Here is a 20,955-nt window from a genome sequence, read left to right as displayed (position 1 = left end):
ACATTTCTAATCTTAGAAATGTGACAGACTGAACAATTGTGGCAGGCTTTCAATACGTATTGTTATTTCAGTCATTTATATTTTGGCAAGGCAGACCAATGTTAATATGATCAGCCATTTCATATGTAAGTGTACGGTGTCCAGTAGCATGAAGGGTAAATATTCATATAGAAGAATGTTGCCAAACTACAAGGCTTCCATCTGATTGGCTGATTCGTATCTTTAGCATCCCAAGTGTGGCTAATTGATTATTCAACATACAGGTCTGTCCAGGTGATTTTCTAACCAGATAATATTGGCAAGTCATCAAGTTTCAGCTTACACATATCACATAATACTGGATACAATAATAATCCGAACATTTATATAGCGCTTTTCTCCTGTCGAACTCAAAGCGCTCAAGAGCTGCAGCCACTGGGATGCGCTCAGGAGGCCACCCTGCAGTGTTAGGGAGTCTTGCCTTGAACTCCTTACTGAATAGGTACTGACCCTAGCCAGGATTCGAACCCTAGTCTCCCATGTCAAAGGCAGTGCCCTTTACCAGTACTCTATTCAGCCACTACAATACTGTACCATGTGCCACCAACAGTACATAAACAAAGCAAATATCTTGTAACCTCTGATCATGTGCAACTGCATAATACATCTCCCCAAACCAGTGTTTATGGAGAACACAATAAGCATTCTAAACCATGTTTACTGTAAAAATAAAATCAAGAGATCTCAGCTGAGAGTTTAATGATTATATAAAAGCACAGGATTATAGGCACAGACATCACAAGCTGAGAGATATGTTTATAGTGCTGTAGTTAAAGGGCAACTGTCACAAAAGGGCTATGGAGGCTGCCATATGTATTTCCTTTTAAGCAATATCAGTTGCCTGGCAGTCCTGCTGATCCTCTGCCTCTGATATGTTTAGCCATAGACCCTGAACAAGCATGCAGCAGATCATGGGCTTGATTCACAAAACGGTGCTAACTGTTAGCACGCTGTGAAAAGTGATTCGCACGAAATTTCGCGTGATAACGGTTTTCGCGCGCAAACACAAATTTTTCGCACATTAACGCTCACGTTCTCACAATAAATTCGCATTAACGCGCGAACCTTAACGCGTGAAAAATTTGCGGTAACGTACGAACGCGAATTGTTGCGCGCAAAACCCGGTTTTCCGCGCTACAATGCGTGCAAAGCCATGCTAACAGTTAGCACCGTTTTGTGACTCAAGCCCCATGTGTTTCTGCCATTACTGTCAGATCTGACAGGTTTGGCTGCATGCTTGTTTCTGGTGTGATTCAAACACTACTGCAGCCAAATAAATCAGCAGGACTGCCAGGCAACTGGTATTGTTTAAGAGGAAATAAATATGGCAGCCTCCATATTCTTCTCACTTCAGTTGTCCTTTAAGGGTAAGTTTCCACTAGCCAGCATGCCTTCGCAAGATGCACGCCGGCACCACTTGAAGTGATGTGAGCATGCATCCAGATCACTTAGCTGTGCCATGCAGAAATCTGAAGCATGTCAACCACTGTGCGATTCGGACGTCAAACAACACAAAGTATAGGCAGCATTTCCCCGCTCGACTCGCCTGCAGGGAAGCGCAACCGATTCAGCGCAGATACGGGCTGAATTCGGCCTTAATGGAAATGGCCCCTAAAGGATTTCTTAAAGGACCACTATCGCGAAAAGTAGGCAGTTAAAATCTGACAGAACCAACAAATTTTGGGCCAGTCCATCTCCTAATGAGGGAGTCTCAGGGTTTTCTTTGTGTTCAACAAAATTTCCTGAACAGCAGTTTAACTGCCAAAACAGTAAGATACCAGCCAGCCTTCCTACTCACGTGCACGCTATTTTGTCAGTTTGCAACTGCTGTTCAGGAAATGCTGTTGAAAAAGAAGAAAACTCTGAGAATTCCCCCCCCCCCATGAGGAGACGGACTGGTCGGTTCTGTCAGATTTTAACTGCCTACTTTTTTCACGATAGTGGTCCTTTAAGTGACATGCTGAGATAAACATGTCACTATGTACAGTCCCAATCCAACTTGAAACTAGCCTGGGATCCTGTTTTTCTATTTTCTCATAATAGGGTTGGAAATAACATTTCTGTGCAGTTGGGGAAGTCAGATTATAAGGTAACTCATGGAAGTCAGATTATAGGGCAACTCAGGTTGATAACTAATTAGAGGTACAGATAAAGAGTGGAAGTAATTCTTATCTAGTACATATCTGTCTGAGGAAGCAGACATTGGCCCTATCTCCCGTATATTGCCCCTCCCTCCCATACATTCCCCCTATCTCCGATACATTCCCTGTCTTATAAATAGTTACAACACATTTGATTTTCTGCTAATGTTGCACTTGTTTGCTGCCAGTTTCATGGTTCTTTCATCCAATGCATTTTTAAAATAACTTTCAATTTCCAAGCTAACAATTACTGAGCAAATTGGAACACAACTAAACTGAAAAACTGCCAAATACGAACAGAACAACAAGCAAAGTTTGTCTGAGGTAACAAACATTTCACTCTCTCCATTCCATTCCCTGTAAAACAAGAAAATGTCCCTCCCCCAGTACTGTCCAACCCAGCAATCAAAATCATAAGGAAAAATGTGACCACTACGAGTACATGCTAAAAAAAAAGCCTAATATTTCATTTATCTTACTGTTCTTGGTCTTAAGTGTTATTTGCAAGATATCTCTTTATTACACAGAATATGTTGGCACTTTATAATTCAATAACACTGTATATTCTGGCATATAAGACACCTTTTTAGCCCTTGAAAATCTTCTGAAAAGTCGGGGGTTGTCTTATATGCCGAGTGTCTTTGATGCTGCGTGACACATGATGATGATGCACAATGCGCACACGCGACATGCTGATGATGCTCACCACTCACGCAGCAAGGTCTGGGACGCGCAGGGTATGGAAGAAAGAGATTACGCTGAGCCTATAAAACACGCCTCTTCCACCCATCTGGCCCGCCCTATCCTGTTACAGCTTCTCAGATCTCGCTGCTGAGGACTGTAGTGAAGCGGTGCAGGCACGCATGTGCGAGATCTGAGAGGCAGAGAAGGAGGTAAATAGGATACATGGGTGGGCCAGAAGGGTGAAAGAGGCGTGTTTTATGGGCACAGCACTATCTATTCTTCCATACCTCTCTGATAGACAGGGAGACAAGGAGAGCTGACCAGTCCGCTTATGGAGAGGAAGAGTTGACCAATTTAACCAGTCAACCACCTGTATACTGTTATATACTGGGTACCACATACAATACAGCACCAGTATTTGTTCAAACACAGCACCAGTATATGATTTATTTTTTATTTGGTGTGTGTTGGAAGAGGGGTAGTCTTATATGGCGAGTATATCCCAAACTCTATATTTTAACTCACAAAGTTGGTCGTCTTATACGCCGGAATATACGGTAATAATAATAAAATTAGACACCATTTTAACTTCCCTATTAATGTTATATGTATGTTTCCTTGCACTATACATTTGCTTCTGTTTAACAACATAGGTTTGTATCAAGATGTTCATTATTGCTTCTTAATAAAATGTGATATATATATCAGTCGCCTATATACGGTTATATACTGGGTGCCACATACAGTACAGCACCAGTTTCTGTTCATACATTGCACCACATATGATGATTTTTTAATTTCTATTTGGTGTGTTGGAAGAGGAGTAGTCTTAAACGGCAAGTATATCCCAAACTCTCTATTTTATCTGGAAAATTTGGGGGTCGTCTTATACGCCCAGTCGTCTTATACGCAGAATATACGGTATTGAATTGTGGGCTGGGGGAGGGGTGTCCATCAGCAGTTCTAGTCTGTTGGGGAGTTTTGAATTGAACTTGAGTATGATTATTTACAATATATACATGATGTAACTGTAAATTAATATTACATACTTACCTCACCATCAGTTCCTTTCAGAAGCTTACCATCTTCTTCTAACAATGATTCCTTTCAGTTCTGACAAGATCTTGTCAGAACTGAAAGCATTAAGGCCCTTTTCCTCTATATTAGTTGCTGTCAGTCATGAAAGGACAACTGACGTGCAAGGTATTATCCATGTTTCCCTATGACTCAAGTGGACAATATTACAGTTTGAGGCATTTAAAAATGGAGATTACTCCATAACAGCTTCTGGCTCAGCACACCGCTAGGCCTGAGACACACTGCCGAGCGCAGCAAAATCACCATGATCATGCCCGTTTCTAGCCCCGTGCGGGGCGTGCCACCGCCCGGGGCGCTGTTGGGAGGGGGGCGCTGTAATGGAGGGGGGGGAAGCACCGTAGCCGCGGGGAGGGCAACCCGACCTCTCCCTCCCTCTCCCGGGCCACCCTCCGTGCTCCCCCCTCAGATGTATAGTGAGCAGCAGCAGCCAGGGAGGGAGCGCTGTATACAACATACCTCCCTGGCTCCAAGCGCTGCTCTCTCGCCGCCGGTCTTCTCTCTGCATGCACGCTTATACACACGCTGCTTCCTGTTTAGCCGGAAGCAGCGTATGTATACGCGTGTAGGCAGATGGGAGAAGACCGGCGACGAGAGAGCAGCGCTTGGAGCCAGGGAGGTATGTTGTATACAGCGCTCCCTCCCTGGCTGCTGCTGCTCACTATACATCTGAGGGGGGAGCACGGAGGGCGGCCCGGGAGAGGGAGGGTTGCCCTCCCCGCGGCTACTGTGCTTCCCCCCTCCATTATGGGGGACAGCTACCTATCTAACCTATCCTGGGGGGCACCTACCTAATCTAACCTACGCTGGGGGGCAGCTACCTATCTAACCTATCCTGGGGGGCACCTACCTAATCTAACCTACGCTGGGGGCAGCTACCTATCTAACCTATCCTGGGGGGCACCTACCTAATCTAACCTACGCTGGGGGGCAGCTACCTATCTAACCTATCCTGGGGGGCACCTACCTAATCTAATCTACGCTGGGGGGCACCTACCTAATCTAACCTACACTGGGGGGCAGCTACCTATCTAACCTATCCTGGGGGGCACCTACCTAATCTAACCTACGCTGGGGGGCAGCTACCTATCTAACCTATCCTGGGGGGCACCTACCTAATCTAACCTACACTGGGGTGCAGCTACCTATCTAACCTATCCTGGGGGGCACCTACCTAATCTAATCTACGCTGGGGGGCACCTACCTAATCTAACCTACACTGGGGGGCAGCTACCTATCTAACCTATCCTGGGGGGCACCTACCTAATCTAACCTACGCTGGGGGGCAGCTACCTATCTAACCTATCCTGGGGGGCACCTACCTAATCTAACCTACACTGGGGTGCAGCTACCTATCTAACCTATACTGGGGGGCACCTACCTAATCTAACCTACATTGGGGGGCAGCTACCTATCTAACCAACACTGGGGGCAGCTACCTATCCTGGGGGGCACCTACCTAATCTAACCTACGCTGGGGGGCAGCTACCTAATCTAACCTATACTGGGGGGCACTTACCTAATCTAACCTACACTGTGGGGCAACTACCTATCTAACCTATACTGGGGGGCACCTACCTAATCTAACCTACACTGGGGGGCAGCTACCTATCTAACCTACACTGGGGGGCAGCTACCTATCTAACCTATACTGGGGGGCACCTACGTAATCTAACCTATGCTGGGGGGCAGCTACCTATCTAACCTATACTGGGGGGCACCTGTAATCTAGCCTATACTGGAAGGGGGGGGCAGCTACCTAATCTAACCTACGCTGGGGGGCAGCTACCTAATCTAACCTACACTGGGGTGCAGCTACCTATCTAACCTATACTGGGGGGCACCTACCTAATCTAACCTACATTGGGGGGCAGCTACCTATCTAACCAACACTGGGGGGCAGCTACCTATCCTGGGGGGCACCTACCTAATCTAACCTACGCTGGGGGGCAGCTACCTAATCTAACCTATACTGGGGGGCACTTACCTAATCTAACCTACACTGGGGGGCAACTACCTATCTAACCTATACTGGGGGGCACCTACCTAATCTAACCTACACTGGGGGGCAGCTACCTATCTAACCTACACTGGGGGGCAGCTACCTATCTAACCTATACTGGGGGGCAGCTACCTATCTAACCTATACTGGGGGGGGGGGCAGCTACTTATCTAACCTATACTGGGGGCACTTATCTAACCTGTATTGGGGGCACCTACCTACCTAGCTAGCCTATACAGGTGACAACTATACTGGCTACCTATATTGGAGACACCTACCTAAATGACCTATACTGGGGGCACCTACCTATCTAACCTATGCTGGGGGCAACTATTCTGTCTACCTATATTAGAGGCACCCACCTAGCTAACCTGTACTGGGGCACCTACCTATCTAACTTATACCGGGGGCGCCTGCCTATCTAACCTATACTGGGGCCAACTATACTGGCTACCTATACTGGAGGCACCTACCTGGCTAACCTATAGCGGGGGCAACTATACTGGCTCACCTATGCCTGGCTACTTATACTGGGGTACCTATTCTTGGCTACCTATACTGGGGGGACCTATACTAAGTGAAACTAGACCTGGCTAACCTATACTGCGGGCACCCATACCTTGCTTCGGGGGGGGGGGCGCGCAATTTTTACACCCTCGCCCTGGGTGCATTTTAGCCTAGAAACTGCACTGACCATGATCATAGTGCTTTTGCAGCGATTTTTACTTCAATGGGAGCATACTTTTTAAAAATGCATTTGTGGGAAAAAAAAAAAAGATATAGATCATTTAGGTGTCATATGTAGTGATAAATGTATTGGCAAATGAATGGGAAGAGCGCTACAGAGGAAAATTGCTTCCGTCCTTAAAGCAAACCTGAACTGAAAATGAAAATACACACGTCATACTTACCCTCCCGTGTAGTCTACTCATCAATCTCTTTCTCCTCTCCTGCGTCCTTTTTGTCCACTGTGATCAATGGAAGTCTCTGTCCTCCATTTTGAAGATGGTCATTATCCCTTAACAGCTTCCTGGTCAACACACTTTTAGACTGTAATATAGCCCACTTGAGCCATAGGGAAACATGGATATTACCCTGCTCATCAGTTGTCCTTTCAGTTATAACTGACAGCAACTGATATATTTCAGTTCTGACAAAATAAAGAATAAAATGGTGAGCTTCTGAGAGGACCTGACGGCGAGGTAAGTATGTTTTATTCATTTTTAGGCACATCCTGTGTTTATTTTAAATAATTTTTCTCAGTTCAGGTTTAGTTCAAGGTAAAAACAACCCACAGGCTGAAGTGGTTAAGCTGACCGAACACATATGTGATATTGGCTCTATCCGTGACTGCTATGATTGGAAATCAGGTAGTAGTGATTGATGTACCACCTTGTCCCTCTTGATCTCAGATTTCAGCAGAAACTTGACTAATGCATCCATCAATCCTCAAACGCTTGACAGAAAGTTACCGCTGGGCGCAATCACCCTCACAATCAGTAAAGTCATGGAATTCAGTAGGAGGTTAATTGATCAGGTATGCCGAGAAGAATAAATCAACTGCAGATTCAATCAAAGTAAATGAATCTGCGTATGAAGGCAGCCCGAGTACAGTTACCATAAGTTCTTCTATGAAGACTTTGGGAAATCTGACTAAAGCAGATTAAACTATTAAAACACATTTATTAACTTCTTACCAGGTTCAGATGCACATCGTGGTTCTGTACAAAGAAGCAAAACAAAAATATTATAAGTAACTAATAGTCAAAGCATTTTTATTATGAAAAATAAAACCAAATGAAAATATTTTATTCTGAAATGAACTATATATAGAGAGCGGGGGTATCAATTCATTTGCAAATGCATAATCTGTTGATTTTCATTGATGCTCTGATTGTTCTCAAGTACAGTAAATGCCCTTTTTTACTGGCATTGGTCAGGGATCCAGAGCTTGTGAAGTCATTTAAAGGTGGCCATACATCTGTAGACTTGGTGCTGCCAAGAGCATGCACAATCCACAATTTAACCATCTTCAGGCCGAAGCTGGTCACATATGTCGATCGGACATGCTGGGAAATCTCGGGTTGATATGCTAGCTTGGGTACATGGCAGTAACGGCGGGTGATAATCACAAAGGTTGACTGCAACAGAAACCCCCGGCTGCCGTACCCCCCCCCCCCCCGCCCCCCTCGGTGCCCATGCTGTTATACTTTACCTATCCACCATCTGTCCGTGTCCTCATTGTACCTCCACACACACGCCCTACGTGCTATAATGGCGGCAACCATGTGGAGGCACAAATGCGGAAGTACAACGAGGACAAGGATGGATGGTGTACAGGTAAAGTATAACTGTATGGGCACTGATCAGATTCGACTAGAAAGAGATTTGTCTCTTGGTCGATCAGCCACCCAAATCACTAGATATATGGACTTCTTTAGTGACTTCAGGCCATCAAACAGAAAGAAAAAAAGTCTTCTTCTATGCTAATATCAGGCTGACAACAGAGATCTTCTGAAAGAACAGTAATGAAGCAGATTTACTTTATTTATTTACGTATTTATATAGCGCCGACATATTACGCAGCGCTGTACAGAGTATATATTGTTCCTCAGAGGGGCTCACAATCTAATCCCTACCATAGTCATATGTCTATATATGTATTGTGTAGTGTACCTGTATGTATCATAGTCTAGGGCCAATTTAGGAGGAAGCCAATTAACTTATCTGTATGTTTTTGGGATGCGGGAGGAAACCCACGGAGTGCTCAGAGGAAACCCACGCAGACACAGGGAGAACATACAAACTCCTTGAAGATGCTGACCTGGCTGGGATTCAAACTGGGGACTCCGTGCTGCAAAGCGAGAGCGCTAACCACTATGCCACCGTGCTGCAGGTACATTACTATACCTCATAGGCACCTCATAGAATCTGTCACAGAATCTGTCCTGTGTGAAAAACCTTGAAGGACAACTGAAGTGAGAGAAACAGGGAGGCTGCCATATGTGTTCCCTTTTAAACAATAACAGTTGCCTGGCAGCCCTGCTGATCTATTTGGCTGCAGTATTGTCTGAATCACACACCTGAAACAAGCATGTAGCTAATCTGTCAAATCTGACAATAATGTCATACACACCTGATCTGCTGCATGCTTGTTCAGGGTCTATGGCTGAAAGTATTAGAGGCAGAGGATCAGCAGAATAGCCAGGTAAATGGTATTGCTTAAAGGGAATATATGGCAGCCTCCATTTCCCTCTTGTTACAGTTGTCCTTTAAGGTGGCCACATATCAACACCATACAATTTTTAAAATATCTTTTCAATTCAAGAATTGCAATCAATTTTTCTGACTGATTGTAACATTTAAAAAATCTGACCAATGTACCACACACGTGGTCAATTTTTACCCAATTATGAAAACAATGATTGAAAACTGAGAAAATTGCTTGGGTGTATATATTAATACATTGACAATGTACCACATACCATTAAATTTTCATAAAAATTGATCAGGAAAATCCAGCACTCTGGACACCTTTATCCAGTGGTCCTCAAACTACGGCCCACGGGCCGGATGCAGCCCCCTGAGGCTTTTTCACTGGCCTCCAAACACAAAATGTATAACTAATAGATGTGGCCCACTGCATCTTTAAATATCCGCGGGCCGTATAGAGAATAGCAGTGCTGGCACCACCCATCCACATACTACAGCAAGCAGTCATTTGCTGGCTTCCAATTCTGCATCAGGTGACGCTGCTGTCCAACTAGATGGCAGGTTGTCCCCTGGGTGTGCTTCACTGTCTGGTGCACAAAGACGTTCTTCGGGCACCGCATGACTGAATAACTGCTGCTGGGAGTTCTCCTCCGGGCATGATTGGGGAGAATCAATACCTAGTTCCAATGTATTGTTTTTAAACATCATTTTTGTATATTCTGATCCTCCAAAAAAAACCTTTTGTTTTTTTGGGGAAAATCTGATCATTTTTATCAAATTGCCGTAAAATCAGATAATTTTATTGTATGGAGTGTGACCACCTTTAGACAGACGTTGCTGCTTTTACATACTTGCTCCCGTAGACTAAAGTAATTGAAGGATAATAGGTTGACTTTCCCAAATGTGTCTACAGAGTTTAGGCTCGGTTCACATTAGCATTTTGAGCCAAACTGATCCCGTGAGCGGATCCAGTCTCCGCTTCACCAGATCCGGATGGCTCTGTGCACACTGCCAAATGGAAAGTGAAAACTGATCTGATCAACGATTGACGGAATCAGTTTTCACTCAGTTTGCCATTAAATACATGCCTAATGCTCTTTTAAAGCCAGCGGTAGAGGCTTTCTCTTCTTCCGCTGTGACTACACAGCACGTCATGTGACTACACAGCGAGTCAAGACGAAAGCCTCCATCGCTGGCTTCAAAAGAGCATTAGGTATGTATTTTACCCTCCCTCAGCAACCCGCCCAGCTACTGCACCCTCCCTCCGCTCAGGTTTGCGCCCCCACATCTCCCCATCCCCCGTGGAATGGTCCATTCTTCACTAGTTGCCCCAATGCTGCAGCATTTTTTGTCCGGTTCCGTTCCACTGGGCAGAACGGTCCGGAAAATTAGGGCCTGCAGCATTTTTTTTAGGTCCGGGGAATGGAACTTACAGTTACCAACGGACGCAAGTGAATGGATCCATAGGTTAACATTGGATCCTTTCACATCCGTTCCGTTTGTACAGTGTACGCTCTGGTTACGTTCCGCAAAAACCGCTAATGTGAACCGGGCCTTAAGCAAATGATCTTGAATGCTTTGAGATATTAGGTGTGATGCTTGTCGGGTGTAAGGCAGTGCACTTCCTCATACTGCCTCCCCAGTCTGTATAGGTTTGTATGCACACAGATTATATATACTTGTAACCTGCTTATAACAACAAACATCACCTAACTACTTTCCTGTCTGCCTGTTTGAGAGCTGTGATACAATGTATAACCTCTCAACCTCTCCAGGAATGAAGAGATTAGCCCGGAGAACAATGTATACTTGAGACTCAGTACTTTCACTGTGCATGAACAGGATAATAATGAGCACATGGAAATGAACTATGAGGTCCCTGCGGAAAACAGTACTTAACATATTCTTCCATTGGTTTTACAAGCAACAATATTTTAACAACATATATTAACATTATAAGAAGTATTGATCCCAAACATGTTATGCAGGTGTGCTTAACAGGCACAAATCAGTGTAGGCAGAGACAGGGAACAGGTATAGTTTGCCGATTTACCAAATTTTACTATCGTAATTACCACTAAAATAGAATAATTGTAACAGATAAATGTAACCTATATTCTACTATCAGCTACGCCCAGTAGCCCAAATTTGATGGTGCCTTTATTTTGCCGTACCTAGTCTCCCAAACCCTGTACCTAGTCTCCCAAACCCTGTACCTAGTCTCCCAAACACTGTACCTAGTCTCCCAAACACTGTACCTAGTCTCCCAATCACTCTCACAGAATGTGTCTACAGCCTACAGCCAGCTGACGGCAGACACAGGTTCTGGAAAGGCAGCTCTAACATTAGCCAGCATGCGGTTTCACCTCCTATATTAATTACAACCACCAGAAAGCAGACTTAAAGAGAGCCCGAGGTGGGTTTGAAGAATATTATCTGCATACAGAGGCTGGATCTGCCTATTCAGCTCAGCCTCTGTTGCTATCCCGAACCCCCCTAAGGTCCCCCTGCACTCTGCAATCCCTCATAAATCACAGGCACGCTGCTGACAAACAGCTTGTCAGAGCTGGCTGTGTTTATCTCTATAGTGTCAGTCTGCTGCTCTCCCCGCCTCCTGCAGAACTCCAGTCCCCGCCTGCATCCCTTCCCTCCCTGCTGATTGGAGGGAAGGGACGGGGGAAGGGACCGGAGCTATGCCGGAGGCGGGGGAGCAGCTGAGACTGACACTACAGATGTAAACACTGCCTCACAGCATGGCTGTGATTTATGAGGGATTGCAGAGTGCAGGGGGACCTTAGTGGGGTTTGAGATAGCAACAGAGGCTGGGCTGTATAGGCAGATCCAGCCTCTGTATGCAGATAACATTCTTTAAACACACCTCGGGTTCTCTTTAAAGGTTCCAGTAGGTGAACCATTTAAAAGTGGACCCAAACCAAACATTTTTTTAATTCAAAATATTTAGTTGCACCACTCTGACCCATACAAAGATAAATAAACACTCCTTCAAGCCTATCAGCATTTTCAGTGCATGCTTTTCACCCTTCTCTTTTCATAACTAGGGTTATACAGGTGGCAGCCATTTGCAACTCCTCCTTTGCTGGACACCACCTACTCCACCAGTTTGCCGGATTCTGTCCCGGCAATATGAAAGGAAGGGAGGGGTTTCTCCAATAAATGTAAAATATTTTAGATTTGTCATCATGCAGCTGAAAAAAGGCTGCTATTTATTATTATAATTTATAAAATAGATTTTATTTCTGAAATCTTGTATTTTTAATTTGGGTCCACTTTAAAGTGGCACAATGGCGAACTACGTACACAGCATATTTAGCCAAGTAACTCAACGTCTACCTACCATTGTCACTTACAGCTTTTTGTGAAAAATAAATGTTAAATTTCCCTATTGAGTGCAAATGCCATCAAAAATAATATTATAATACAACTTTTTTCATGTTTTTGTGATCTTTTGCATTAAAAGGTGTGGATTTTCATGGTTTAGCGATTCTTCACATTAAAAAGGAGCGATTTTTTTGTGTTTTCTGTGAATTTTCGCATCGGGGAAAAAAAATTGTTTCCGTTGACCATACTGCAAAAATACAATGTATTTTCGCAAATATATTCTCAAAATCGAAAATATAATTTTCAATGCCAAAGTTACTTTGACAAAAAACTTGCAAGCAACACTGGTAGCAACACATTCTGTATTTGTGTCCCCACGAAAGTGTCAGACAGTCAAGAATAACGCACGCCCATTTGGCAAGCTTGGATAGCTCTGACCTCCTATGTCTGCTTCACCTTCCTATGAGCTGGAAACAAGTCGAATAATGCTATGTGGGTATTGGATTCTATCCATGCTTACAGGGGTAAGCAGGACCCTCTTCTCACAAAAGACCATAAAACAAATGGAAATAACTAGGATCTTACTGTGGCACCATGTCTCCAAGTCAATGTAGGACAACAATTTCACTCCGATATTTAAGATTATTTATATCTAAGTTTGCATTGGGCCCATACATAAAGAAGTATTGGGTGCACTTTCAGAGAACTTCTGATTTCATCACATTTTTGGCCCCATGCAGTCTCTGTAGCTCCACTTATTACCACCAGCCAAAGGGAGTATATGTATTTGACTTACTTTTCTGTAGAATCCTGAAGTCCGGTGAATCCTGAATTTCAGTCCCTTGTCTAAACCATTTGACATTGACTGGTGGTGTGCCCTTCACCCTGCACTCCAGTACCACCACCTGCCCCTCAGATGCTGTCAGGCTCTGAAGCTCCTGCATGTGAATAAAGAAAATGACAGAGCTTAACAACATTAAAAACATGATTATTAAACAATAGCATTAGTGCGTGGCAGTAAGCAGTTATATTTACCTATTCCGGGCGGCTTCTCTTCTTCCACTGGCGGCACTGGCAGGTCTTCTGGGTCCCAATCACATCCGATCACATGATATGACATGTGATAGGGATCCAGGAGGCTGAGTCAGCGTTACAGTGGAAGAGGGGTGATGAAAGAGATTCTTCCCCCACCCCTCATCGCCGCCGGGGTGGAGGAAGAAGAAGCCGATCCAACTGTCCGGACAGGTATGTATAGAAAGCTCCCTGCCGCCACCCCTACCCTGCCACCACATACCCTGCTGAGCCTGCCAGGCTGGGAAAGGCACACTTCCCCAGCGGCAGGGAATGAAAAAAAAAAAAAAAATCGGCCCTGCAGCCAAAAAAAGTTTTGATAAATTATAAATTTCAAAATGTGAATCAGGGTGAGGGAAGATTTTACAAAGGGCAAACCCTGACTAAAGATTTTATAAATGAATATTGGAAAACAATAAGCAATTTTATTCATTACATTATTTTCACTGCAGTTCCTCTTTAAGAATGTAACTCAGGGTGAGGTGAGATCTTACAATGGGCAAACACTGACTAAATGTAATTTATAAAAGAATTTTTAAAAATTAGATAGTAACTGTCAGGCTGCAAAAGCTAATTTAAACCTCTATTCTCCTGTGTTAAACAGTTTAGAAGGAAGCCAAAAAGGCAATACTGAAGTTAAAAATCTCTCTTACTTTTGATGTGTGCTGAACAGCAAGGCTGTTATTCCCAAGCTCTTAAAAGTACGAGAGGCCGCATAACATACTGCAAAGCATTCTGGGGCTACTTCTCCCCACCTTTGGTCCTCCCCTCGGCTGCTAGTGAGAAGTTACAGGCTCATATTACAGCAGCTTGTAATGGAGCCCAGCTCGCAGCACTGAAAAATCACAAGGCAGAGTATACTGCATGAGTCCGCTATTGTTCCTAGCCACATGGCTAATTAATATTCACTGCACATTGTCCATTACGATCTTTTTTGTGAGTGGAATCATCAGGAAGCAGGGAGGACATGACGACACAATTGGTTTCATAGGAGACAGACAAACATGGAACCTGCCATGAGCTGTCAGGAGCATCATTCTCTGCAAATACTATATAAAAATTCTGTGAAATCCAAACGTGGACAGTGAAATGCATATGTAATGTAAGTACAGCCAATATTTAGCTACTGATATATGTGTTTTTTTTCTCTGAGACCTTATACCTAACAGCTGCTCTTTAAGCAATTTTATTTGTTAAGTTATATTTATTAAAGTTCCTCTTTAAAGAGACTCCGTAACAAAAATTGCATCCTGTTTTTTATCATCCTACATGTTCCAAAAGCTATTCTAATGTGTTCTGGCTAACTGCAGCACTTTCTACTATGACAGTCTCTGTAATAAATCAATGTATCTTTCCCCTGTCAGACTTGTCGGCCTGTGTCTGGAAGGCTGCCAAGTTCTTCAGTGTTGTGGTTCTGCTATGAATTCACCCTTTCTGGCCCCTCTATGCACACTGCCTGTGTATTATTTAGATAAGAGAGAAGAGAGAGGCTGCTCTAATCAGCTGGATAAATCGTCCTCTGAGCTGGCTGGGCTTTCACATACTGAGGAATTACAAACAAGGGCAAAGCTGTTTGCAGGAAGAAAAGAGCAGCCTGAAACTTCAGTGCATGGGGGAAAGAAACACACAAATGATCTCTTGAGATTCAAAAGGAAGGCTGTATACAGCCTGCTTATGTATGGATGTATTTTCTATGTGTGGACATACTGTACATCAACCTACTTCCTGTTTTAGTGGCCATTTTGTTTGTTTACAAACAAACTTTTGAAAACTGTTTTTAACCACTTTTAATGCGGCGAGGAGCGGCGAAATTGTGACAGAGGGTAATAGGAGATGTCCCCTAACGCACTGGTATGTTTACTTTTGTGCGATTTTAACAATACAGATTCTCTTTAAGGGTGACAGTAATCTAGCATGTGTACTGGTATTTTTCATCAATAGGTATTTTATTATTTACTGTTGTGTATTCTATTACACACAAGTATTGTTCCACAGTGAACACAGTAAAGCATAGGAAATGTGATGCCTGCCACTTGTATGCACACTTATAAAACAAGGCCTCCTATTAGCATACTTAGGATATCATGTCTCAACAAATCAAAATATGTTTTACTGGTTCATTCACATTTGAATACAATACTCATTAATCTGTCACTTTCACAGTATTGAGTGACTGACTGACAATGAAGCAAGTAAAACAAGACAGTGTTTTGTCTGTAGCAGGTAACTTACACCTCTAGACCAGGATATGTTCCAACTTCTAAACATATCTGCTGTGAAACACAGGAATGTGACTCTGCAGCAACATTATTTTTATAGGGCTTCAGGTATCCTTTGCATAGGGCTGGGTCTTTATTATTCCCTTGTTGTACAGCCCAGTGTGACTGGTGTAATACTCCAGAAAAGAAAGGATTAGGGGAACACGGGCAATCGAAAGATTATTACCCTTAAAGTGGTATAAAACTCAGCATTTCCTTTTAGGGCCGGTTCTCTCATGAAGCAAGGTGAAACATTTGCATCAGGCTCAGAGATTACAAGGGCAGCATTTTGCACTGTGTTTACAGGTAGGAGGAGAAGTGAGAGGAGAGTGAGGTGAAGAGGTCATCATTAGAAAAAAGCAGCTTGTTGTGCTGTGTGAGGCGTCTGACATGGAGTGAGGAGAAGGGAGGTAGGAGAGCAGCAGTGTTTCATTTGACATGCACAGCAGAAGGGAGGAAGTGGCACTGCTGCCCTGACCTGAGGATAAATGGAGTGGCTGTGGTGAGCAGTTTGTTTGTTACAGACTCAGTTTGTTATTGTTTTATCATGTGAGTAAATCGCTGGGTCACGGTGCTGTGCGATCATTCCAAATCGTGAAGGGGGAAGATGCATCCTCACAAGTCACAAGCGAAAAGTCTAGAACCAGCCCAGTTTCCTCTTTGCTCTAAAAGATTTGCAGCATAAAATCTACTGCCACAAAAAATTGTGTCAGAACAGCATTCAAACAGTTAAACACGGCACTTTTTCTTTAAGTGGAAAGCTCCTTGCTTCAGTGGAAAGCTTCTAGCCGCATCCGATGAGGTGATAACATTATCTTTTGTTTAAATTCCTTTGTTAGATACATTTAGTAAACATTAACAAACTGAGCTGTACTGAGCTGAAAAGCAGAAAGAGCTGAAACGTGATCATTAGATGGATTTTAATATATAAATACAACAGCTATAAAATAAAATGCAATAGCAGCTTTCAGAGCAGATAAACTGTACTTGGGGAATTTGTAATTTGTAGACAGACAATATTACTCATAAACAAATGCAAAGATGATAACTGTTGGGTAAAAAATAAAAAAAAGTAGTAAACACATTTTTTAATGAATGTTCCGTTTTATGTTTTTAGTGTTTTATCCCACTTTAAAGAAAACCTGTAATGAGAAAAACCTCCCCTGGGGGGTACTCACCTCGGGTGGAGGAAGCATCCGGATCCTATTGAGGCTTCCCCCATCCTCCTCGGTCCCAGGGCGTCGGCGAAAATTCTCCCGGAACGGCGGGGATTTAATTAATTAATGACAGTATGTTTGTTTAGGCTGAAGTTCCTCTTTAATGTTACAAAGCACAATTGGAAATGAAAGAACTTTGAAATCTCATTGAATTACACATTTTAGCAAAAGGGCTTTTTGATCCCATTACACTGCCATGCACTGCAATGAACAAGCTGACGCATCATTGCATTCCAGTGGTTCTAGAGGTGTGTTTAGCGCTAAGGGACTATTATATATTCAGCAGTGATGCACTGTGGGTACCTCATATACTCATTCCAACTTGAATAATCTTAAATACCTTGTGTTTTAAGAAGGCAAAATTATGTTTTACATTAAACAATGAGATTCACTTTTGTCAACTATGATTTATTAAACTATTAGTTTTTCAAGGGTTATTAGCTGGAGATGTTTTTAAACAAGAACTCCAAAAAGTATCTTTGGATTGAGCACCGAATAGAAATCACATCTGCAATTAACCTCCTTGGCGGTAATCCCGAGCTGAGCTCGGGGTATGCCGCCGGAGGTCGCCGCTCAGGCCCTGCTGGGCCGATTTGCTTTCTGAAAAAAGCAGCACACGCAGCCGGCACTTTGCCAGCCGCGTGTGCTGCCCGATCGCCGCCGCTCCGCGGCGATCCGCCGCGTGCAGCGGCGAAAGAGGGTCCCCCCAGCCGCCCGAGCCCAGCGCAGCCGGAACAAACAGTTCCGGCCGGCGCTAGGGGCTGGATCGGGCGGCTCTGACGTCAGGACGTCGACTGACGTCCATGACGTCACTCCGCTCGTCGCCATGGCGACGAGGAAAGCGAAACAAGATAGGCCGCTCATTGCGGCCTATCTTGTTACTTTCGATTGCCGGAGGCGATCGAAAGTACGCTTCCGGAGCGCCCTCTAGTGGGCTTTCATGCAGCCAACTTTCAGTTGGCTGCATGAAATATTTTTTTTTTAATTTAAAAAAAAACCCCATTTCAGCCTCCCTGGCAAAATAAATAGACCGCCAGGGAGGTTAAGGGCCCGATCTTTTAAAGTGGTCTGAAACTCTGACATAACATTCAATAAAAATGTTTTTTTCCTACTTTTTATTACTCATACAGTTATCATATTTGCTTTTGTGCACACGTAATATTGTCTGTTTACAAATTACAAGTTTCCAAAGTGTAGTTTTTCTTACCCTGAAAGCTGGCATTGCATTTTATTATTTTTCTATTATAACTGCTTTTTATTATATATTAAAATCTTCTAATTAGCTATTCTGAACACTGTGTGTGCCTGAAGCAGAGACAGTTTCTCAGAGATTGTTTGTTTACATTCCAGTGTTGATACATTTGTGTTCAACAAGTAAAAAAAGATACTGTTATCTCCAGTTTGGATACAGATTTGAAGCTGAATAGCAGGAGAAAGTGCTTTGTTTAACCATTTCAGTGATGTTCTGCTAGAATTTTTTTCTGGGATAGTAGCTTTCAAGCTGTGAGGAATCTTTTAGAGCAAAGTAGAAATGCTGGATTTCAGACCACTTTAAAAGGCCACACAGACCTTAGCTAGGGTAGCTGCTCATTTCCAGGAGGTAGAATGTAAGATAAGCTAAATGTCTCCACCTGTGTCTCCATCAGTGTCTCCCAAAGGTGCGTACACACTTTTGACTCACAATGCATACTGTTGCTATGTCAGAGGGGGTGGGCGGTGGGACGATGGAGCTGCGAGTGCACGACGTCTCGTGGTGGGCGTGGGAGCAGCATCTTCAAAAAATCTGCTGGGCGGATCACTCATGGGTTGGGGTAGGGGGCTGTCTTACACACACTTGATTTATCGGCTCAGAGGGTCGTTATGGGCCGCCTCAGCCGACTTTAGCCAAGCATGTATACAAGGTTTTAGTCAAATGGTATTGTCACCCAATCACTACAAACAAGTCACATCAGAAGTACAGTTACACTTTATCATACATAATCAAACCTTAGTGAAAGAAGGTGGAGCGGAGGAAGCAGAGCTGGACCCATCTTGGCGACAAAGATAAGATGTAGGGCTATGGACCTGTTATTAAGATGTCAGCATTTAGTGATATGTACGACAATAATACACATTTAAATACCAGTGCTAATTAAGAATACTGTTAATCAAGCCAAAAAAACTTTCCTCAAGTTCTTCTCTATCTTTTGCTAAATTACACATTTTCTGTGCAGTTTCTTGTCCCAAAAACCTCCTTGCAGCAGTGAGCCAAAGAGCACCTCTGGTGACTCAAAAAAGTCTCCATCCTCTAATGAGGGTGAGTTATAACAGAATGGCAAATTGCACATGAGTATCACCGGAACACTGTATCAGCTGGGCTCAAATGCACAGCTCTCTTGATGAAAAGGCCTTTGGCCTTTCTGCATTTCCAGCGCTAGAGATACAGGAAAGATGCAGCGATTTTCATCAAGCAGTATATATCATTTGCGGAACAATCGTTTACAAACCATTCTTTGTATGAATGATTGGAAATGATCGTTTGTGACCACTAATGAACAAAAATGTTCTAACCAATCTGATCAGATTAATGAAGTCGATCCAATTTCATTAATCAGTTCTCCCAGCCCCATGAGGTGCAGGGCTTCCTCCACCGAGGAAGACTACGAGGGAACCCCTGCGCATCATGGGGGTGGTAGAAGCCCCAGGTAAGTATAAAACCCCCCAGTAAAAAGATCTCAGGTTCCCTTTGAGGGCACATAAAATAGCGGAAGTAGAATATCAGTAAATTTGCAGATATTCTACTACTTTACTGATATAGTGAAATATCAGTAATAATTGCAGATATTTCACTATGACCCAACCTCTTCTACTCACACACAGAAGCCTCCCCTGGTGGACAATTAATAACCTCTTCCCCACACAGACATCTAATAAACACCCCAGTTGGCAATTAATAACTCCCCTCTGGTGGCACCTAACTTTAACCCCCCCCCCATGCCAAAATAGGGTGACTGCTAGACAGTGCCTGCCTGCTTATGGTAGCTGCAGTTCGCACAGCGGGCGGCCCCGGAGTCTTAGCCCTTGCACCTCAGACTTCATTGACTTGAACTCACCTGATGAATAGGGATAGAAATTGGCTGCATCACTGCAGTAGTTATTCCACATTTTGGTGACGATGGTCCTATAGTTAGTGAGACTGATGTGGTTTTCTTTTGAGCTCTAGAAAAATGAAAAAGATCTTGTGATTTCAATGAAGAATACGGACACAAATGACGCGTATTTAAGAGAAAGTAAGTGTTATTGTTACAATACTTAAACAATTATGGGCATAGCACATCAGCTGCTGAGATAACGTAATATGTATACTGTAATGGGTAATATGATATGTTACTCCCAGGCTATATTGCATATTTAGTCAATGTGTGAGAAACGCCATTATGTAGTGAGACTATTGTTTAGTGATAGACATACAGAGATAATCCAAGAAGAGCATAGTAATCAGTTACACTGCAGGTAAGAAGTAAATATACTAGGTGCAGCCCTATTACATATAAAGAGAATCTGTCACCTCCAAACAATGGCCTGATAAACCAATGTATGAAGAAGCAGGTCATGTACAGTAACTGGATATGTTCTATGGACAATATGTAATGTAATGTTTTGTGCATTTGTCTCAATGTTTTGCAGTTTGTAGTAAGAAGTCCCATTTTTATAGCGCCCGTCAATGTACAACAAACAGTAAAATCCCTCAAAGCAGGTAATTTGGGGGCCTGCGACGCACTGGTAAAATGGGCACTGCGTAGACCACAATGTTGTTAATTGCGGCTATAGTGGTGTTGGCATTTATAGGTAGTGCAAATATTGGTGTAGGGGATATTAGTGGTGAAGGCTAGGCAGATATCGGCGGATATTGCTGG

General features: G+C 43.5%; 1 protein-coding gene across 2 annotated transcripts in view; it reads right to left on the bottom strand.

Moving 5' to 3' along the window:
* Nucleotides 1–20,955, bottom strand: part of PALLD (palladin, cytoskeletal associated protein) — a 473,533-nt gene that overhangs the window by 224,940 nt on the left and 227,638 nt on the right. For both annotated transcript variants that reach the window (XM_068278815.1, XM_068278814.1), the window contains exons 5-8: nucleotides 20,152–20,257; nucleotides 19,046–19,123; nucleotides 13,310–13,451; nucleotides 7,659–7,682 (exon numbers count right to left, since the gene is read on the bottom strand). In XM_068278815.1, the coding sequence (XP_068134916.1) occupies nucleotides 7,659–7,682; nucleotides 13,310–13,451; nucleotides 19,046–19,123; nucleotides 20,152–20,257 (350 nt within the window). The remainder of the gene's footprint in view (nucleotides 1–7,658; nucleotides 7,683–13,309; nucleotides 13,452–19,045; nucleotides 19,124–20,151; nucleotides 20,258–20,955) is intronic.

Source organism: Hyperolius riggenbachi, chromosome 1 (assembly GCF_040937935.1).
Source record: "Hyperolius riggenbachi isolate aHypRig1 chromosome 1, aHypRig1.pri, whole genome shotgun sequence".
Taxonomy (NCBI): Eukaryota; Metazoa; Chordata; class Amphibia; order Anura; family Hyperoliidae; genus Hyperolius; species Hyperolius riggenbachi.
Note: the sequence above shows the minus strand (reverse complement) of the source record. Positions and strands in the feature narration are given on the sequence as shown.